The sequence below is a fragment of the Glossina fuscipes genome, unplaced genomic scaffold (genome assembly GCF_014805625.2).
Source record: "Glossina fuscipes isolate IAEA_lab_2018 unplaced genomic scaffold, Yale_Gfus_2 204, whole genome shotgun sequence".
Classification (NCBI taxonomy): Eukaryota; Metazoa; Arthropoda; class Insecta; order Diptera; family Glossinidae; genus Glossina; species Glossina fuscipes.
Window position 1 is genome coordinate 290738 of NW_023998547.1, and position 18792 is coordinate 309529.

General features: G+C 32.2%; 3 protein-coding genes across 7 annotated transcripts; 2 read left to right on the forward strand and 1 right to left on the reverse strand.

Annotated features, from left to right (window-relative positions):
- The first annotated feature begins 2453 nt into the window (after positions 1–2453).
- Positions 2454–5842, forward strand: LOC119642021. 2 transcript variants are annotated; one of them, XM_038040979.1, is made up of 4 exons: positions 2454–4070; positions 4137–4244; positions 4312–4419; positions 5390–5842. In XM_038040979.1, exons 1-4 carry the CDS (start codon positions 2535–2537, stop codon positions 5621–5623), a joined length of 1986 nt encoding a protein of 661 aa, XP_037896907.1. In that variant the 5' UTR covers positions 2454–2534; the 3' UTR covers positions 5624–5842. The 2 variants fall into 2 exon arrangements, with proteins under 2 accessions (XP_037896907.1, XP_037896908.1); XM_038040980.1 differs by lacking the exon at positions 5390–5842 and adding an exon at positions 4543–5369.
- On the reverse strand, positions 5760–6535 carry LOC119642022 (ADP-ribosylation factor-like protein 6-interacting protein 4). The gene is made up of 2 exons (XM_038040981.1): positions 6521–6535; positions 5760–6437 (listed from the first exon to the last, which is right to left on the reverse strand). The coding sequence occupies exon 2, from the start codon at positions 6270–6272 to the stop codon at positions 5850–5852; it is 423 nt and encodes a 140-aa protein (XP_037896909.1). The 5' UTR covers positions 6273–6437; positions 6521–6535; the 3' UTR covers positions 5760–5849.
- A 1833-nt stretch (positions 6536–8368) lies between these two features.
- Positions 8369–17588, forward strand: LOC119642008 (nucleolysin TIAR). Of its 4 annotated transcripts, none has more exons than XM_038040962.1 (6): positions 8369–8837; positions 12099–12187; positions 12509–13929; positions 14059–14982; positions 16316–16403; positions 16486–17588. In XM_038040962.1, exons 3-6 carry the CDS (start codon positions 13702–13704, stop codon positions 16635–16637), a joined length of 1392 nt encoding a protein of 463 aa, XP_037896890.1. In that variant the 5' UTR covers positions 8369–8837; positions 12099–12187; positions 12509–13701; the 3' UTR covers positions 16638–17588. The 4 variants fall into 4 exon arrangements, with proteins under 4 accessions (XP_037896890.1, XP_037896887.1, XP_037896889.1 ...); XM_038040959.1 differs by having other exon boundaries at positions 8374–8837; positions 16480–17588; XM_038040961.1 differs by lacking the exon at positions 8369–8837 and adding an exon at positions 9228–9323 and having other exon boundaries at positions 16480–17588.
- Positions 17589–18792: the final 1204 nt, after the last annotated feature.

Below are 18792 nucleotides of genomic sequence, written 5' to 3' on the forward strand. Positions count from 1 at the left end.
TCTCTCCCTCCTTCACGTTCCCAAACAAAAGGAAATTTTTCCCTTTTTGTTGTTGTGAAAACTTTATGCATTTTTTTTAAATTAAGAATTTATGATTATGAATAAATTTCCATCTAGCCTTTGCCATTTGGACGTCTGGCAATTTTGTTTATATTCATTCTTACTATACACACATAATTAAATACTTATATAAATAAATAATTGCGAATATTTCCAGTTTAAACCGAATCATTTAGCGTAAATTTACCGAAAACATTACTCGCGGCAAATATTGTTACTATCTAAAAATTCTGCTAAAGTTAAACGATTAAAAAATCTCATCAATGAAATTAACCATAATCTTACGAACAAGCGAATTAAAATCAAATCAAATTTTTAATAGAATGGAGGTAATATGGTCTAAGCTTTTGCTTATAATTCATAAATTGTCCGAATAGTGTAGTCGGCCAAAAGAAGCTGTGAGAAGTGGTTGAAAAAGTGGAACGACTCGAATCATTTTCAACACAATTCGTTCTTAGGTGAAAACACGTCAGTGTACCAAAGTTCATTATATTGCTATACCCACAAATTACTACCTGTAGATTGAACACAAAAATACATGGGCAGACATCAGATAGGACAAATGGACAGACAAACTTCAGGTTCAAAAAACGTCGCGAGAATCGATCGGCAAAATAAAAGATTAATTTGTCTTAAGCCGTTCTAGGTGACACGTGCCTATGTAAACGACATTTACTCGAGAAGACTGTATAGCTCTCACTTTTATACGTCAAAATTTGTTTTTTTGGTTGTTACGTGAGGATTATCGGCAATAACGTGTCACCATTTACCTGTCGAGGTTTGTATAACAAAAAAATAAGATTAAATTTGCAACCTCTTTAACAACAAATTTTGTAAAATCTTGTTGCTAATATAAGCTCAAATCATCCCTGAAAATATGCTATAATTTGGAAAAGTCACTATACAACTGAAACGGAAAAACAACTGATAACAAAGTTATACTAAAATTTATTTAAAAATCAAAATGTTCAAATGAATTTATGAATTAATTAAAATAAATTTCATTAATCAACAATTTACATAATTTAGTACACATCTAAATTTTAATATAATTAATATGCTAAGAGGCATGATATAGTTTAATATAATTAATATGCTAAGAGGAATGATAGAGTTGTTGTGTCTTTCAATGAATTATTCGATCGTAATTTATTTCAATACAACCGTACTCATAATTATATCATAAATTAGTTTACCTGAGGATCCGCATCATCCAGTCGTTTACATTTTCTCTCATCACAGACATGATGGTCTGGATCGATTGAAGAAGAAAGAAAAGAAGAAACTAATCACATGTTCATGTATCAAGTAAAGATTCTATCTATGTTAATTGTATCAAGTTCTACACATGTAGATACATAGATGTATCAGTTATCAAGTTTACCAACATCATTCCTCCGGACAGCATTCATTCTGTAGTCATTTGTCCCACGATTGGTTATGGGACCACCGTAAATTATATTACCTAGCTTTTGTGACTTCATCCTATAAACAAAGAACCAATGTTATTGCAGATACCTTCAGTTGATAAAATCCTCCTAAATCCAAAAGCAAGGAATTATCTTTCTGACCCATTATGAAAGTAGATTGCTGCTGTTATCCTTACTATGACTTGAGAAACTTAGATATATTCATTGCGTCTCCTTCTTAATTAAGTTCATAAACGGTACCATCGATTCGCCTACATTACTTGGTGGGCTAAACTTTAATATACCTAATCACTTCTCTAGGCATTTCATATTCATTCATCAATGTAAAGATAATGATGAGCTGTTAAATCCATTTAGACTTGTTTGCACAGACCTAACTGATGTCTATCACCTAATCTCAATATCGGACACTTTAGATTCTATCAAAAGAATAATGGTTAAAACGCGCGATTTGTCTATGTTGTATTTAAACCAACATGCAATCTTAACATCTCAGTCTAATTCGAAAATTAACTGATGTTGTTGACTGTTACCAAGCTTTTCCATATTTGTAACGGCTTAGGGGTTCACCTGCAATTTTGATCGGCGCCCGTTGTGGGTGTGCCTCTGTGCTAGTTGTGTACATTTTTTTTTCTTTACTTTTTATTTATACATGAGTTTTTTTTTTTTTTCTTTACTTTTGCTTATATACTTGATACTAATTTTTAATAATGTTTAGTATAAGAAATCGGTTATTAAGTCATTCTAGCTTAGTCTCATGCGTAATTAAATAAAAAAAATAAACAAATAAATGAGTATATCGAAAAGTGCTAAATCCTGGTAACACTAATTTGACATTCGAAGTTGACCGAAAAGTTATTCACCGTGTGCGAAATATCTATATAATAATAAAAATATTTTTATTATATTTATTTACAAAAAAACAAAAAAAAAAAAAACGGATTTAAAAAAAACGAAGTCAAAATTATAAAACCTGCAACTATTTAATAAATTGCTATTTATTACTGACAGAATATAAAATATATTGAAAATTTTTGTGACGTGATGACTAACAATAACAACGTACCAGTTGAAATGGAACGAGTACCAGTGAATCAAACGCTCCGAAGAGAGCAAACAACGATAGATATCGACATGGACACAAATGGTAACCAGCAGCATAATGTTAGAAATTCTAATTTTACCGCTATTAATAACGAAACGGAAAGTGGCGGAATGATTGATAATGATAGTGAGACAATAAATTTAAGGCGAAATTCGAATTCGCAAGGCAATCTACTGTCTTTAATAAATGAAGCTAGATCTCATTTAGAGCGACAGGCAACTTTAGGAGGCGGCCCCGTTGAAAATGCGTCACAGCAGCAAAGGCGATTTATGCATAGTGCCAGCGATTCGGGTTTCACATCCTCGAATGCGGCAAACTCAACAAATCGATCCCGGTATACACGTTCATGGCGCATGAATTTAAATAATGTATTATCTTTCTCGTCAGCCTCATCGACTGAGGCGTTACGTTCACTAATATCACATTCAGGCAATTTCCGTTATAGTACTCTACGCAGTGGTGATAATTCTGGTAATGATACCGCACAATCTTTAACAAACGAAGTACATCAAGAAAGGCAGCAACAACAACCGGGCACTGATCGTGTTTCATCATCATTATCATCATCGTCATCAACTCCAATGAGTTTTAGAGTTAATATAAATATGAATAGTAGATTGCCGATGATAGTGCGACAAAATTTACGATCACTAGGTAGGACTGATAATAATACTCCCGTTGCTAATAATGCAACAGATTCGACAATAGATTTATCTGATGAACAACAATTTCGTAATATAGCAGCTGCTACTAACGGTGAAACTAATAGATCTAATCGACAGCTGCGTCAAAATTCAGCAGATAATCAAGAATCTGCACCGGGTTCGGAGAATCCACGAGATATTGAAATCGATAGCCCTGGACCTGATGATATAAACAATGAAATACCAGAACTTGTATTAAAATTAGTATCAGCTTTTGTACGCTACCTACCATTTATATGTATTATCTTGATGAAATTTATACATGACCATCTGCTGGGCATAATGGATTTAATATTTCTTCAAGCTATTATGTATCAAATAAATAATTCGTTACGCAAACAAGTCGCTAAGTTGTCACAAAAATCGTATAGTATTCTTTCACGGGACTGTTTAATTGTTATCTGTGTGGTCGTGTATCGCTTTATTATAGCTACTTCAAAACCAGAACCTTTTGGTCTTCTCATACCACCTCCAACAGAATCCTTAACGGTTGATGTTTTTGCGGCCGATAAACCAGTGCCAACGTCGCCAACTAATCAAGAATTAACAAATGATATATCGCTTAAATTCTTTGTAAAAGCACCCGTAAATGCTTCCCCAACTCCCTCGCATAAGTCCAGCGGAAACAAGCTTACAATAACTAAGTACACTTCACTGGAAATGCTATTATATTACGTTGCCGTTAATGACTTAATATTAAAATTATTAACACAATTAATTAAAATCGCAATAACTATGATGTCTACAAAATTATTACGACATAAAGCTAGAGTGAGTAATACAAAGCAAAAAAAAAGAAAACCAAATATTGTTAAAATTAAACGCTTTCAACTCCAGGCACGCTTATACGTTCTTGTTGAATATGTTTCACAATTTTATCGAGCATTGGCCCCGATTACTCAATGGTTAGAGTTTTTGCATGAATCTTATACCGGCTTGGAAGTGGTAAATATTGATCTTAAAATTTTTTAAAAGAAAAATTTTCTAAGTTATTGCGAATAATATCTTGCAGATCTCAGGCATGCTATTTTCCTCTTTCTATATTGGTGCGAAAATATTTGAATTAGTTGAACGCAGCAAATTGCTAAAACGATCTCTCCTAAGCTTTGTACGGAACAATGTGAGTTATATTGCGAAGAAAAACGCAAATATTGCAACTTGTACAAGAGATGTATCAGCAAAGCTTTCTCTGACGAATAGCTAGACCTTTTTCCTTTTCTTTTTTGTCTTTGGTTTGTTGAAGCTGCTGTCCTGCCTTATCATAATATTCTGGTGCGGTCCAATTAGCAAAGCGAGTCGTCATTTTGCCCCAATGATCATAGTAACGATTTAGCTCTTGCGTCCGTTCAATGCGATCGTCCTCCGCTTGTGGGCGTCGAGCGTATAAAGCCTGAAGTTGTGCTGCTTTGGACATTTCTCTCTCATCCTCTTCTCTATTCTTCTAACATATAAATATTTTCCTTTATTTAACAATTCAAGAATTTTCGTTTTGAGTTTTGATTGTTTCTCTCTGTTAAGTTTTTTTTGTTAAGAAAGATTTTTACGTTTAACAATTGGCCGAAATTTTTAACTAACTAGAAATCCTTCGAGTTCGTCACATATTTCTATCTCATAAAAAACTCATATCAGATTTCCTATAAAATATAATATTTATATGTTTTACATAGCCGTTTTAGCCATACCTAATCGAACACGCTATCATTATGACTGCGATCTCAAAAATCTTCTTATAAAAGTAAAATTGGTCTTAAGACTTTTAGATAAACGAAAAAAAAAAAAATAGTTAAAAGACTTTGTTACAATAATACCGACAACTTTGTCCTTTCTCTTATATTTTCGAAGACAAGATCTTCATTTAGAAATTTTATCGTAAATTATTCTTTAAGCGAATTCGTCTATCAAGTTGAAAAATCAATTAGCTAAAAGTCTCATACAAGCATACTCATAGTTCATATATGTAAATAAGATAATGTGCAGTATGAATGAATGGCATTACGTTATGCGCAAAATAGGTTTACGTTATTTAGCTTCCGATACGATATAATTTCGATAGTTTATTAGAAGTCATTTTACTTATATTTAATTCAAAGGACTCCGAACGCAAACCGACAAATGATGAAATAGATGCTGCCGGCAATGTTTGCCCCATATGTCACGATGCCTATAATTCACCAGTTATTCTACAATGTGGCCACATATTTTGTGATGATTGCGTTGGCACTTGGTTTAAACGGGAACAAACTTGCCCCATGTGCCGAACAAAAGTGAGCGACGATCCTACGTATCAAGATGGTTCTACAACATTTTTCTATCAAATATTTTAATACAATTTTTTTTAACAGAACAAGAGACATCGTTATATTTCTGATTGTTATAAACATATAATTTTTATATATTTTCATTCCTTAAAGTGTTTTTATGTTAATAAATGTATATAATAATAAGCATATTACGTGCATCATATATACGTAATATAATTGTGCATATAAAAAGGGGCACTTGCACGGATATATGCAATAAACGTAACTTATCGATGAAATGAATTTTTTATTACTTTTTCAATTGGCTGGAGATATTTTCCTGGAAGTAACTGCCATCCGCCTCAGTTGCTTCTTTATTAATAGCTGTATGCCTTTGCTTGCTTACAATTTCTTCCAAGATCTCACCGCTTCCTCTGATTAATCTTGATCGGCCAGTTACCGGATCCGTTTCACGGCGAATTTTATTCTGCCTTCGTTGATACTCTTCAGGCGTTTCAGGGGCATGCGATTTGCTATTCATTAGCGTTACTGGAATTTCAAAATTATCATCAGTATCGCTTTCTCGTTGTTTTGCTTTACTAGTCTCATTAATATTTTTAAGATTTTCAGACCTTTTCTTGCTTTTATGGGTCTTTTTCAATTTCTTTGATTTCTTTTTTTCCTTACGCTCTTTATGATTGTGCTTTTTCTTCGACTTCTTCGATTTAGCCATTTCGCATAGTTATATTACTAAATTATCAAAATTTGCAACTAAAATAATTTTTCTTTTGTTTACATGAAAATATTGAAAAGCAGTCACAGTCACAATACAAAGATAATTGTTACGTTTTAGGTAGACCGTAATTTTGCATATATATGCAATATGACAGATGAATAGCTGTGTGCGATTAGGACATGAAAAGTGAAAAGCTCGAATAAGATGTCTTATAATGAATTTATTGTCTCGAATTTTTCACATACTTGTGGAGGCTGTGACTCGTGTTTAACATAGTTGTGGAGGCTATAAGTCGTTTTTGACATAGTTGTGGAGACTATCACGCGTTTTTAACATAGTTGTAGAGAGATTTTTATTGGAGTGTATTGAATAGTTTAACATTTCTGTTCTTACACATTCACATAAGGTGTTACTACTTGCATTTTTGAGGCATCTGTATTACTTGGTATTTTTGACACTTGGTTGTCATTTGCAAAAAAAACCCAGTGAGCGCATTGTAGATCTATGATATGTTTAAAGTCCATAAACTATGCTACTAAAAACCAGCAATTGCAGCAATTACATCTACAGCTGACATTGAGTTTACGATATCGATATTTTCTATAGAAAAAAGAAAAATTAATAAATTTTGATAATTTTTCTTTTAAATCTAGTCAAGGTAATTCCGAAAATATCACGCATAACCATGTGCCAATGTCTACATATATATGGGTGTTTGGTTTATGCACTGAATTGTACCCGAAGATCAATATATATTAAAATATGATTTCAACAATCGCAAGCAATTATAAATTTTATATAGTGATGGAAAATTGCCATACGCTATACATAAAAATGTATGAAGAATATATGTTAATTTACCACGAAGAAATATTCCAACTTCTTGGAAAAAAAAAATCGAAAAAAACTTTGCAAATCAAAACAGATTCTCTTATAGAGAATTCGTGCGGATTTATTCTATACCCGCCACGAGCATATATTGAAAGAAGTCGCCAATCAATTATGAGAATTAAGTCTATATTTTTTTATTATTATTTTTTCTCGTTGGTTCGCGAAGAGTAAGAAAAGGAATTTATAGGACCATCAGAATACTGTAATATTTATATCGAATATTTATATCGAACGTCGAATATCCGACCATGATAAATTAATATATGTTTTCTTCAACGAATTTCAAGAAAATTTTTTTATTATTATAACTTCTCCGAGAATGAACTTTTTATGAACATTATCATACTTCAACATTCCACGGGGTAATTAATGTAATTTAGATTTAATTGAAGAAAAGAAGAGAAAGCGAGCAAAATTAAATAAAATCCATAAATAATATCATTTATTTTTGTTCTTCGAAAACTGGTAAAATAAATGAAAAACGTAAGCAAATTTATTGTAATTGTAATGTAACTACATTCACGTTGTAAAGCTATTCAAGATTTTCCAAAACGTGGAGGGATTTCTAAAACAATAGTCAAGAGAAAAATAAGGCATAAAAAGATCTATAGCTATTTATAGCTAGCCTTTGGCGATAGCCAAGAGCTATGGAAAACAGAAGACCGAAATCTTCATTTTCTTATTTTTACTTAAAAAATTTTTATTTGTACAAGTACAAATAAAAATTGTTATTATTTGCCATATAAAAAAAATGTTGCTTTATATATTAATTGCTCAAAAGATTTTCGATCACATGAAATTAGAATTTCAGTTAATTTGGCTTAAGTTAATTTAGTAGGAATTTTGCAAATTTTTGTAGGAAGTTTTCAAATTCGTTTTATACATATATTTTCAGTGATTATTTCATGTTTGCTTTCAAAAAATTCATTTTTTTTTTAAATACAAATTTGTTATCGATTTCATTTCGTTTATTGAAAGGTATTATGATTAGGATTAGGATAAGGATAGACCGTGAAATGATGCTATGAATTTCGAAAAATGCTTATAGATAATGGCGAATAATTTTATCGAAATATCATCAAACAAATGAAAAATGTATAAGCTTGGCAGCTCTAGTTGCAGCCATGTTAGTTTTATAAGTTCGCTTCTAGCGCAAGGTAAAAAAAGTCGCGAGGTATTCAGTAAATATATATTTGTTTTCAAATTTATTACGTTAATCTGTAATAAAAGGTTGTGTTAATTGGTGATGTTATACGGTGTATGTGTTAATTTACCGAAACACTTTCTAAAATTATTTAAATAAGCAATACTAGCCACGTCATTTCTCGGTGCTTCGCTTTTAATAAAACTAGCTTCAAATTTTGTATTTCATCTATACTGTAAATTTGAGACCATTGTTTTTTTTTTTTTAGCAAGGGACGTGTGCGTAAATTTTCGAGAACAATAACGTCGTCAATTGGTCTATGGCGCGCGATAAAGTGTATTAAGTACAAAATAAATGTTTGGCATTTCATTTAATTTGAAAAGAAAGCATAATTATATCATTTTGGCTGCTTAATGGAAACTATTTATCAATGAAGATGGCAAAAGACGCCTTCATTGTGTTTATAAAACAGTGTTGCCAACTTACATTTACTCAATGATGTCGAAACTGAAACAATCCTTCAATATGTTAGTAATTTTAAAACTTGTTAAAACCGTATTAGAATTAAATGAAAATTTTGTGGTTGTATACGATTTTGAATTTGAAAAGTTTTCTAAAATAGATTGAAAAAAGAAAGAAATTCTTTTATTCTATGCAACTCTGCTTTGGCCGGTTTCATCTTTTTTTTTCCCTTCTCTATTTCGCTTTATATTCATATTCTACAATTCCATTGTTCAGTATAAGCATTAGTAGATCAAAAGTGTGAAGAATACGACTATAGAATACCGGTTTTTCATATTTTCGCAACTGTTCCTTTTTTTTTCTTTCGTTCATCATCATCGTCGTCGCCTTTACAATTCTTGTCAAACAACGATAATCATTTCTGGTTGATTTTGTTCTGTGTGTTGAATTTTCACTTTTTCTTGTAAAGTATTTTTCACCAAAAGACAATTTTCAGTGCAAAACTTTAAAACAACCGTAAAGGCCAAGTTTCATACTGTAAGCGTAATTGTGTAAGCATTGTAGTGGTAAATATTTCATTTAAATTTCTTTTACCGAATATGAGAAAAAAGGAAAAAAATTGAACATGAGAGAAAAGGCAAATGTCTTTATGAATGTAGATGGAGGCGCGTTGTATGTAAGCTTTCTTTTGATGTTTGCCATTATTACTCGTTCCAAAAACCGCCAATTGAATAAACATTTATTTCATGATTTATTTTTTTCTTCAAATTGAAAATTATTTAATAAAAAATATTTTGTGCTCTAGTATTGATTTTATTTAATTCTGCAATGACAGTTTTTCTTATTTTGCTAAAACCGATAAATAAACAAAAGAAATATTACTCTTTCTTCATATTTTTTTCTTTTTTTTTTTTTGCTAAGTTCATGACCTTAATGTTGAGCTTAATGGAAAGGGGTTGTTAATTGCACGATGTATGTGGACACAAGTCTTCTGTTTTTTTTCTTCATTTTTCGATATTAATGCAAACTACTTGCTCTTGGAAAAAATTTGTTTTAATTCAAACAAAGGAATTTTTGCATGAAAATTTATTTCGTTTTCATATAAAATATTTTATTTAAACAGGAAATGTGGCATTGTTAAAGGCTACTACTGGACGGAAGAGAACCTATTAGAACATATTAGCACAGCTTTCCGGTTTTTAATACTTAGGATGCGCACCAGAAGTTTTGCATGGTATCCCTTTTTCGTGATCCGGCTAAGAGGCACCGGTCAATTATTAAATCTGTCTCTCAATGGTTGGAATTTATTTTTAAAGTTGTAAGAGTTGAGAGGAAAACTGAAACAACGATTTGCAAAATTCCGCAGACTTTTTTTGCGTCTACCAGCTAGTCGACCATGGTCATAAGGACCAACTTAAAAATTGACACAACATCGTAATCAAGATATTATTGTGCAGGTGTGCGAAGGAAGGCTTTAATGTTCTTAAATATTTATTCATATTTAATTTTGGGTTTTTTGGCGTGCACTTGTTCAAAATAATTGAATCTCAACCTTAGTGGTACAGTCCGTCACATATATTTTTTATAAACGTTACAAACAGCCAAAGGCCTCAACTTAATATATAATCTGTTACAACACTGAAGGGCTCGCTTGTTTCGAGACGTAAACTCGTTACTTTGCCGAATAACTTTATGGTCGCGAAACGGAAGAATTTCCAAATCCATATTTAATTACCAGTTACCAGCATCAGTACGTGCTTGATAAAAATTATTTGAAGGAGAGTTCATAATACGATATTCTATTGTGTAGTATAGCAAATTTGGTAGTTAATGTTTTCACAAAATAACATTGGAAAGGGCTTCTTAAAAAGCCAAACAAAGTATAAATAAAGTTACCCAATTGCCGCTGGTCCTTCTCTTCAGTGGTTCCTAAGGGAAACATGAATTTGAAACTTTTAACTCTGAGTCTAAACAATCCGTTCTCTACTTTTTTCTGTCCTATTTGCAATACTAGCAATGCAAAAAAATTTTATGTGCCCTGTAATGCGTTCTTCTATCTAAAGTTAATCATAGTCTCATTTATAAGACCGGTGAGTGCTTCTTCGAAATCAATAATTTAATCTGAATATATATCCGACGTCTATGATGTTTATGAAGTGAAACACGTTAGCTGTGTAAAATATAATATAACACAAGATTTTATGGTTTCGTAGACTGCGTATTCTAGAAATTTGAAATTATATTTTAGTTCATCAACTATTTAAGAGAGATGTGTCCGACAAGCAGAAGTCCGTTTCTTATAAAGTTTTTTTTCTGATAAAGTCTTCTTAAGACATGGGCTTCAGTGCCAAAGTACTCTTTGACAGTTCGGTATATGTCGGCATATTTCAGTCCTTCGAGACAAAATTTTATGGACAAGTTTTGAGCCAAGAAAAATAACCAGGATTTGCATTTTGCTTTCTCAGGACGAAGGATGATCTATTTACCCTTACATTTGTACCAAGAGTAAGAGTATTTAGCCAAGTTAATCTGTGCGTATGCCATCCCGTTCGTCTAGCTGAGTATCGTTTGACATTTGGTGTATTTATTATTGCTGATTGTGAATGACCGTGATGGTCGCTATCAAGAGTAAAAATGAATATGATGCGGTGAAATTTCAACATAAGGGGTTTAGCCGGCAGTGACTTAAGATAGGTTTATCAGCTTTATCTAGAAACTAGAAGCTCAGGCTTGTCCACAAACCATCATGTGATCTCCACAGCCAAAGACCTATTACAATACATTGTTTGTATGTCTAACCGACCTTTTGCTACAACTATTTGTCAAGATGGTTTCAAATATGCTCTGGACGTAATCGCTATGGGATATGGATTTGAAACTTTTTGTAAATGTTTGCGGCGTGATCGTGAAAAGATACCTTGATATTTTTATAGAGATCAAAAATTAAGTTATATTAATTTTTTTTTAATTGATGATTGTTTGGAAGATCAAACCAAGATATGTATATATATATACCAAGAAGATATATATATATATATTATATATTTATATATATTATATTATTATATTATTATATATATATATAATATTACTATATATATATATTATATTTTTATATATATGTATTATATTATTATATATATATATATATATATATATATAATATTACATTATATAAATATTATTTTTTATATATACATATTGAGTCTTGTGCAAATGTTTTGTTTCTCGTTATGTATTTTCATTACATTCATGCCTTGATTAAAACGAAACAATCAATGATAAATTATTTGATATATATTTCTTTATTATTTTCTATATTTCAGTAAACCTCAATTTAATGCCCATTTATACAAGAGCCTGACTTTGCTAGCGAACTTAAGAATTTATATTAAACAAGAAAAGCAATTATTTTGTAAGTAGATATTTTCCAAAACAAAAGAAAACAACGATTAATCGACTACAACAAAAAAAAAAAAAAAAAAAAAAATTTAATAATAATGATAATATTTAAAAAAAAAAAACAAAAATCTGTTAAAAGAGAACTGACTCCACAGAATTAAAACCAAATCATTTTTTTCTTGAAGAAAAAAAAGTATTTAAAACAAAAGCTACATACATATATAAAGCTAAATGCGATTTATCAACAAATTCCGAACACTCCATTAGATTCGTAGATAGTCTTTAAAGAATTAACAAAAAAACTACTCTACTCTATATATCTGCATCAAATTAGGCTAGAAGTACTGATCAAGAAGGAGAAAAGGAAGAGCAAAAAAGTTTGAAAAAAACAAAAAACTCAGCCACTCAATCTGCCACCCGTTTACTACTAAGTCACATCAGACTTTCAGTCAAAAGCCATACGTTGAACGGTTGCGGTAAATGTTAAAGTGACAAAATAAAATAAAAGGAGAACAAGACGTCAACGAAGAAGACGAACAAGTAACTAAAAAAAAAAAAAAAGTATTCGAATATTATTTTGCTATACTACATAATATACAAAACGAAAGAAAAAAACAAACTACAGCAGTTAAAATATACATAAATATATCTAATGAATAATATTTAAGAAGGTATGTACTATACTAGTTAAAGAAAACAGAAAGAAGCAAGCAGTATATCTATTCTATACGTGTATATATTCCATATTATAAATGTGCGTGTTTATAAGAAACGGGAAGAGAATTAACATTAATAATAAAAAGGACAGTAGCAGTACTAACATCTATAAAAATAGTGGCCGAATCCAGCAGCATCAGCAGCAGCAGCGACAACAACAACAACAACAACAACAAAAACAAAAATCATATGAAAATCATTAGCAATAGTTTATAATAGGAACCAGGAGCAATAATTTATTTCGACGTTATTATTTATTAAAATAAAAAGCAACACATTATTTATTTGTGCACCAAGGCGGGATATTGAAACGATTGCATTGCATATTGTAAAAGCCAAACTATTGCAAGAACAAAATTTGGCTGCTGGGTGCGAAATCAATCATTGGACGCAAATTAACACAAAAAGAAAGACAAGAATAAATAAACAAAAAACCAGGGACGAGGAAATAGCGGGAAAGATAAGCCGAAGAAAAGGAGTAAAACGCTCAGGGGAAACTAAACAACAGTTGTATCCAAAATTAAATTTTAGAGTATTCGTATTCGCAAACAGTAACAGTAGTGTCTAAGTATTCTGTAAAATTTTAGCAATTACATCAATTTACAACAATTATATACAACAAACAACACGACAACGTAGATAGATAGAGTTGCATTCGTGAATATCATCGGATCAATTGAATCGGAACCGGATTGAAAGACAGCAACAAACAAAACAAAGTATATCCTTTCTTCCATCAGTTGCTTTTTGTGAAACCGCTTATTAACTCAAGACGACACAATACCGAAACGAAATTAATAATAACAAGCAATGGACGAATCACAGCCGAAAACATTGTATGTAGGAAATTTAGACGGCTCCGTATCGGAAGAATTGCTTACTACCCTTTTCGGTCAGATGGGTACCGTGAAAGGTTGTAAAATTATTCGGGAACCAGGCAACGATCCCTATGCATTCATCGAATATTCCACGTATCAAGCGGCTACAACAGCTTTAACGGCCATGAATAAACGCTTGTTTCTCGACAAAGAAATTAAGGTATGCGATTGTGTCAACTTTTTACTCTTTTGTTTTTTTTTATTTTTTTTTTTATTTTTTTAATTATAAATATTTACAAGATTGTTTTTCTTTTTTTTTTTTTTTTTTTTTTTTTTGTGACGTTTACAGGTAAATTGGGCTACTAGTCCTGGAAATCAGCCCAAAACAGATATTAGCTCACATCATCACATTTTCGTCGGCGATTTGAGTCCCGAAATTGAAACGGAAACGTTACGCGAAGCTTTTGCTCCATTTGGAGAGATCTCTAACTGCCGCATCGTACGTGATCCGCAGACAATGAAATCAAGGGGATATGCCTTTGTTTCATTTGTGAAAAAAGCTGAGGCTGAGAATGCGATACAAGCAATGAATGGTCAATGGATTGGCTCACGTTCAATTCGTACGAATTGGTCGACAAGAAAATTAGCACCACCCCGTGAAACGAACAAAACGGGTGGTTTGGGTACGGGGGGAATTAAGAATAACACTAGGCAAACATTTGAAGATGTTTATAATCAGTCCAGCCCCATGAATACAACCGTTTATTGTGGTGGTTTTGCACCAAATGTGATTACGGACGAATTGATGCACAAGCACTTCATGCAGTTCGGACCTATTCAGGATGTACGTGTATTCAAAGACAAAGGTTTTGCCTTTATTAAATTTGTAACAAAAGAGTCTGCAGCACGTGCCATCGAGCTCACACACAACTCCGAGGTTCACGGTAATCAAGTTAAATGTTTCTGGGGAAAAGAGAATGGCGGCATTAACGCCATTAATAGTAATGATAACGCCATTAATAATATGGCAGCAGCCTCGGCAAGTGCAGCAGCTGCTGCAGCAGCCGCTGCGGCCGCGGGTGCCATCATAGGTCCTGGTGGCATACCGACTACACCACAACAAGCAGCTGCAGCTGCAGCAGCAGCTAACGCGGCCGGCGCCGCGCTGCCTGGACAAATGATGACACAACAACAGCTTGCAGCCGCTGCAGCTGCTGTGCAGTATCCATATGCGGCGGCATATCAACAAATGGGTTATTGGTATCCACCGGCGGTAAGTCCATCAATTTAAAAATTTTACAATTCAAATCCAATTTCCCATTAAGCAAATCGTGGAGATACTTTTTTTTTTAATTTTCGTCCTCTCATTATGAATACCTTTATATATATTTATGTTAAAAACCTTCTCCGATATTCTTAGCACATAAGTAGTTATATCGACTTAAATTTGTCTATATATCAGATTGGCAAAAATCAAAGTCCTTCCATACGATATATAAAATTTATTCCATATTTTCTTATTCTCTTATGCTATTCCGATAGGGCTATGCTCGAAAAGCTTAGCCGCAACAACTTCTTATTCTTATTCTCGTAGCACCCATTTTGGTCGGAATAATGCAAAGAGCATAAGACAGAAATTTTCTTTTCGGTTAAGTGAAAGAAGTGATGTAGAAAATGTGATTCTTTTTGGACATATATGAGTTGGTTTTGTTTGAAGCGTACTCGGAGTAAATTGAGCCTACCGGGTAAACCGAAGAAGAGTGTGCCGAGCAGAACAGAGTAAGCCAATTTCGCAGATAGCGCATTCATTCATAAGATGCGCTACATTCAGGAGATAGTAGGTGCAAAGACATCCTGGTTCTGCTTGCTATACTAATAGTACTCATTAAACAAATAGACAGACATAATCATATGCCCAACACCGTTTGACAAATTGTTTTGATACGAGGATACATTATATTTGTCTGGATGTATGCAACATCTGGAAAGACTAAAGCCAGACGTACTGTTTATTTCTGTCCGTTTTTTTCTGTGTTGAAACTATGGGTCGCAGTTTACGATATGTTTTGACGAAAATTGCTACACTGACATGTTGTTTTGTTTGTTGCGTGAATGTTCTTGAAAATAGTTTGGATCGGACAACTTTTTCCCTTATAACGCGTTGTGCTGAAGAGCCGCTATACTAATACCTGTAGGGCTATGTAGAGTATTTAACGGTAAGCCCTGGCCCACTATAGTGGTTTTACTTCATATTTTTTGTTCACTGGACTTGTTTGTTGGGAAATAGAAAATTCTTTTTTTTTTTTTTTATATTAGTGAAGCTCGATTAGCACTCTGTCAGTTTTGCTCTCGCTTGCACCATAATAATATATCTTTCTATGTTCAGTTTTGTTGCTTTCGGAAAGAAATCTAATGAGCGGAAGAAAGGATTGAATGAGTTTTCCTGCGTTTATAGCTAATTTTATAGTTTATCAAGTTAACAATTTATAGTGAAATCGTTTGATATGAAAACATCTCCCTTTTTTTAAGTAATTTTTGAATTTTTGAAAAGCAGAAAACACTTTGAATACACTGTATTGTAAAGAAGTATACATTGTTGATTTTAGGGTTATCCAGCAGCCCAAATGCAAACACAATATATGCAACAAGGCTATTATCCCTACGCTTATGCAGCTAGTGCACAACAGGCTGGAGGTATGTTTCGGCAATATCGATGATAACTAATTAATATATATATAAAAATAAAAAAAAAAAAATACATTTATTCTAGCTGCAGGTTATCGAATGGTTCAGCCCAATGTCGCCTGGGGTGTACCGGGAACGATGGTGCCGGGCGTAACAGCAGCTGCGGCCACTGCAGCAGCAAACGGTTCGTTAGCACCACAAATGATGTATAGTGCTACAATGCCACAATATCAGACCCAATGAAGCTACTAGATGGCGTGTTTTTTTGCTCCGTTGTTGAACTATAACTTGAATTGCGAGTATTAAGCAGATAAACGGATAAAATGGTTAAGAAGGGAATGAAGAAATTTTAATTAATCGGAAGGCAGACTGCGAAAAGACAAAATTAGTAATGGAAGAAAGACAACAAACAAAAAAAAGAGAAAAAAAGAAAAGGGAACGAAGCCGTTTCTGTATTCAAAAACTCAAGAGAACTTCAGCAATCGGTTCTAGACACGCTCCATTCAGTTGATATTAGAATTTATTTTCTAATAAAAAGTATCTCTCAAAACCCACAAAAACAAAACAAATCACACAACCTTCAACCATACAGAAAGAAGAAGAAGAAGAAGAAGAAGAACCTCTCGCTATATTCCTCGATTGTTTGCGAATAATACATGTATAAAGATCGATCAATCATAAAAACTTCTGTCAGGAAATAACTGCTACAAAGACCTGAAAAACTGTTACAAATCTACGATATTTCTTAAAGAAAATAAAAATGTTAAGCCCAAACTGTGTGTAAACATAATGTGCATACACTCGTTATCAGCAAGGACGCAAAACATCCCTTCATTGAAACAGCTTTTCAGGCACAATTGTTATGTCATACAGCGATTAATATAATGCGAACTATATTGAATCATAATACATGCTATACACATTTACATACATGCAAATACGTACATGTCCATATTGACACAAACACACACACACACACACATACACATATATATCTCACAGACAAACAGACACATGCACACACACACACACACACACACACTACACTGCACTGCACTACACTTTACACATACATGTGTGGACACAAACACATTCAGATTTGATCTATACGCGCATGCGTAGATTCTCATATATCTTGTAACATTCGCTTACAATCTTCAAACCATAGAAGTTAGGTCGTTGTTAATTTAATTATATTTAAAAACAGAAATAATTATATAATAAAAACAAAAACAAAAAAAATAAAAAAAAAAAAAAACCAAGAAAGAAAAACTTAACTCAAACAACCATAAATAATTAAGAGGTGTGGCAAAAATGACGCCAAATTGTCGCACATTCTTCTATTACGTCCTTCTCTCTTTATTATTATTACTATCGTCGTTATCAACTCATCTCTCATATTAAGTTTGCTTAGCAACCTGATATATTTCTCTTTTTTTTTTAAATAAAAAACGAGAGCAAAGTAAAAGTGGATTTAAAAAAAAAAATTTCACAAATTATTTTTTCTACAAGACGTAAAATGTAAAAAAAAAGAAAAATAAAAAAGAAATAATAATAATAATAATAACGATAACAATTTGTCTAAAAGCAACCAAAACACCAAGAAATTGAAAAGTAAGAAAGAAAAAATAAAAAAGAAAAGAAAAAAAAAACAGAATTTAATGAAAGAAAAATCCACTCCAATATCGTTTGTTGTTTTGTCGAGAGCATCATGTGAGGAAATCTAAATCAATGACTGGGATTTAAATCTCTCCAAATACACAAAGACAAACAAACAAATCCAAAATGTGAATATTTAAATTATAAATTTATTGTTGAAATCTTAATAACTTATTTAAAATGAAAACAAAAATCTCACTTATAGGATGAAGTTAATACAGGAGACAGCCAGCCAGATATAGTTTATAAAGGATAAAGAAAAAACAAAAATTTTATTTAAAAAAAAACAAACAAATCAACAAACGCCATTTTGCGTTAGGAAAGCAAATAATAAAATACACAAAGCAAAAAACAGAAAACAAAAAAAAAACTGAAATAACTAAGAAAAAGGGAAACTGAGAAGTTTTATGTAAAATAAAAAGAGAAAAAATAAAAAAAAGTTATTAAAAAAAAAAAAAATTATAATTTTCAGGATGTTTCCATTAAGGTAATATTCTCGGCCACTATCATCGTATTCACGTAGGATATTTCTTATGCTACCGAACTTTGTTTTCTTAATGGTCAGATAGCCCCATCGACCGCGTGCCAGTGTTAGAACAACAGTAGACATAGTAGATATAATTATACTTCACGGAGAGCATTGAATCGCTGACTTGGCTAAAGTTTGCAAATTTTCCATCAAACTTAATTATGAATGAGAAAATAATCAAAAAAAGTGAACCTGCAGCAGTCGAACTAG